The sequence below is a fragment of the Acanthisitta chloris genome, unplaced genomic scaffold (genome assembly GCF_000695815.1).
Source record: "Acanthisitta chloris isolate BGI_N310 unplaced genomic scaffold, ASM69581v1 scaffold38538, whole genome shotgun sequence".
In the NCBI taxonomy this organism is placed as follows: Eukaryota; Metazoa; Chordata; class Aves; order Passeriformes; family Acanthisittidae; genus Acanthisitta; species Acanthisitta chloris.
Window position 1 is genome coordinate 1,681 of NW_008686077.1, and position 3,461 is coordinate 5,141.

General features: G+C 56.9%; 1 protein-coding gene across 1 annotated transcript in view; it reads right to left on the bottom strand.

Annotated features, from left to right (window-relative positions):
- The window catches only part of LOC103807257 (vasoactive intestinal polypeptide receptor 1-like), a 6,684-nt gene that overhangs the window by 1,190 nt on the left and 2,033 nt on the right, over positions 1-3,461 (bottom strand). The window contains exons 3-8 of the mRNA XM_009079979.1: positions 2,650-2,757; positions 1,763-1,872; positions 1,497-1,594; positions 1,213-1,345; positions 905-1,058; positions 190-250 (exon numbers count right to left, since the gene is read on the bottom strand). Of these exons, the coding sequence (XP_009078227.1) occupies positions 190-250; positions 905-1,058; positions 1,213-1,345; positions 1,497-1,594; positions 1,763-1,872; positions 2,650-2,757 (664 nt within the window). The remainder of the gene's footprint in view (positions 1-189; positions 251-904; positions 1,059-1,212; positions 1,346-1,496; positions 1,595-1,762; positions 1,873-2,649; positions 2,758-3,461) is intronic.

Here is a 3,461-nt window from a genome sequence, read left to right on the forward strand (position 1 = left end):
GCTACAGGAGAGGAGAAATGGCTCTGCCCCCCATCTGTAGCACCCTTGTAGCCCAGGTGTCACCATGCCACCACCCCCAGCCCTCTGCTCCCTTCGCATGGGGAGCAGCAGAAAACATCTCCCAGGACTTGGATGGTGGAGACACATGGCCAAACTGGCCTGAGAAGGAAGAGGGAGAACTGCTCTTACCCATGGTTGTCATACTGCAGCCTGGTGAGCACCCACACACCAACTGTAACCATGGGGACACCTGCAAGGACAGGACCCAGGCAGGGATGTGGAGTCACCCAGGGCTCTGGGGAGTTCCTGGACCACCTCTCTCCATCCCTTGTCCCCCAGAACACATCTAGGTCAGGTCTGGGCCCCTGGACGTGGCAGGAAGGTGACAGCCTTTCCATCTTCTCCAGGGTTTAAAAGGAGATGGTGCCCACTGATGTGTCTGTGTGGCACCTCCTGGCCACCCTCCTGCCCCTGTGTGTGCTCTGACATCCAGCCTGAGCACCCAGGGTGGTGTTCCCAGACCCAGACAGGTGTCAGAAGGTGGCAGGACCTGTCTCTGTCCCATCCTGACCACAGTCAGCTTGAGCTGGCAGCAGGTGGTGGGCAAAGGCTCTTTGGTTGGCATCAGGAAGTTTTCCCCTTTGAGTACATGCCACGAGGACATGGATCAGGCCATGCTGCCCAACCAGCTCCAGGTGTTGGCAGGACCTGCTGGGTGCCCACCAAGCACAAGGCCATGCAGAGAGATGATGGGGTGAGTGAGACAAGGGCACCATTACTCCTGTTCACCTCTGGCCAGGTGAGGTGGCTCTCAGAACAGACAACCCCTGAAGGTGGTTGCTGCCCCTGGTCAGTCAGTGAGATCTGCTGGAGGGGTTGGTGTGCCAGGGGAGCCCACACTCACCCCAGCCAATGAGGATGTACCACCAGATGTACCTCCTGTCAGAGGTGAAGGTGAGCAGCAGGAGGGTCTGCAGGTACAAACCCTCCACCAGCAGCCAGTAGAAGTTGGCCAGGACTGAGTACTGGAAGAAGGCAATGGCTGCTTTGCAGTTCACCTGTGAGGATGAGGAGGGGGAAGGCTCAGGAGAGCTGGCTGGCATCACATCCCATCCTAGGGGCACAGGGGATGGTCACCCTCCCTGTCCATGCCCTCAAGGAGACCTGTGTTGCCCTCCTGCACCATGGCCAGGCTGGGACTTGGTGCCTTACTGTGGACATGGTGCAGTGGTCGATGGACTCGTCTGAGAAGAGGACAATGTCCTTGATGAACACAGCAGCCCCACGCAGTATGAAGGAGGTGAAGAAGTGGATGTGGATGGAATTCCTGGTGCAGTGCAGCTTCCTGCAGGAGCAAGAGATGTGCTGTACCCAAGGGAAGAGTTTAGTCTGTGTCAGCAGTGAAGGACAAGGCTGTGGTTCCTCTCATGCCTGAGGATGGTTTACCCCTTTCTCCTCCAGCTGTAGCCCACAGAGCAGCCAGCACTGAGCCCTACCTGAAGCAGGAGAAGATGCCAATGGCCAGGAACAAGGCTGCCAGGGACGTGGAGTAGCCACAGGTGTAAAGCACCTTCATGGTGACAAAATAGCCTCTCTGGAAGGGAAAGCACCAGTGGAGTGAGGCAGCAGGGACTGCACAGTACATCTTTGTGCTTCTTTGCTCAGTGGTATGAGGTCAGCATGGGGAGGGTGATGTGGGGAGGGTGATGTGAGGAAGGAGATGCTGCACAGGGTGCCCCACAGCCCCAGAGGACCCACTTGCCTTGGCCTCGGTGTCGTTGCTGCTGCCAATGCTCTCCAGCTCACAGGCACTGTGGTAGGGAGGGCTGGGGAAGCTCCACCCTGCCTCGGTGCAGTTCCTCTGGATCAGCACTGCAACAACAAGAAGAGACCTCAGCAGAGCCACAGGGATCACCTCTGCATCAGCCCCCCAAAATATCCATCCTGGGCCAGCAGTGTGTGTCCCCATGGCTGCCCCATCCCTCCTGGGTCACATCCCTGCCAGGGCAGCTTGGGGTAAGGCTAAGAAAGTGTTTATTCATCCTGTGAGGGCTTCAGCAAGCCTCTCCCAAGCTGTTCCTGCCCTAAAGCAAGTGTTTACTAACCCCCCATCACCTTTCCAGTCACTCCTGGCCAAGGAAGCACTGGGATGCTGCAGGGGCTGGGTGAGTCCTTCACACTCTGCTGCTCCAAGAGGGATGGAGGCAGCAGCTCCCCTGGCAGCAGTGCCCACCCTAGGAGGGCACCAGCCTTGAAATCATCATGATCTTCCACTGCATTTTCCATCCCTGTGGCTTGGAGTGATGCTGAGCAGCTCAGGAGCATTAGGCTGCTGTGTGGAGGGGGAAAGGAGAGCACCAAGGGACTGTTCTGCTGTCACCCTAGGTGATTTCCCTATAGGGCATTGAGTGATGAAAGGATTTGAGGACTTTCCTGGCCTGGCAGCAGCCTGAATTTCTGCCTTAGCCCATCTCCTGCTTGGGCTGTAATATACCCAGGGTGTTTTGGAGAGGCAGGAGCAGAGGGAAGGGCTGGGGTGGCACAAGGGTCCCAGGCAGGGTGGGTGGGTGCAGCTCAGCCCTCTATCCCAGGGGATGGGTGCTGGATCAGCCCCCCTGGGTGGCTCCAGGCTGGATCAGAGCACTGCACCTTGGGACTTCTTGAAGACGTGGAGGATGTCAGGGCAGGCCACAGCTTGGGACTGGCCAACGGGCAGGGCTGACCAGCAGCTCACTCCATCCCACTCTGTCAGGCAGCCTGGGGAGGGATGGCATGGTTAGTGCACTGGGAATGAGCTCCCCCAGGAATGAGCTCCCCCAGCACTCAGATTTCCTTTTAGCCCCATGGTGAGATAGGACCTGGTACATCCTGAGGCTGCATCTGAGCTCCTGCAGAGAGACCCCAAGGGAGGAGGGTGTGGAACAGGTTGGGATTTTCTTGTGGCTTCTAAATTAAGGCAAGTTTGTGTTGGGTTTCTTCAGCCAACGGAGATGGAGGCTCAGCTCAGGACATCTCTCAGGAGGACTGGAGAAAGCCCCTCAAGGCTTGCTGGAGAGGGATTGACTTTGTGCCTCTCTCCAGCTCTAAGTTCCTCTTCAAAAGACTCTTCAACTGCCTTGGCAATGAGCAGAGCCAAGCAGACTCAGGGCCTGGCAGAATTAGTGCTGCAGCAGCCTGGGATGAGCCACAGACATCACATTCCCGGACAGCTCTTCTCCCTGCACAGCCACATCATTAACCTTGCAGATATCCCTTATTAACCTGGAGCCACAGCTATTCCCAGCCAGGGAATGTGGACTCAGACAGCTCTAATTCTCTCTGATTTCAGCAGAGTCCTGAGGGTGTTTTCCTCTGGAGGATCAGTGCACAGCTCTGGGGAAGGGCTGAATGCAGCTCAAGTGGCAGTGGAGGTGGCATCAAGCAGGAAACCCAGGATTAAATCCTGACTTAATTACACATTC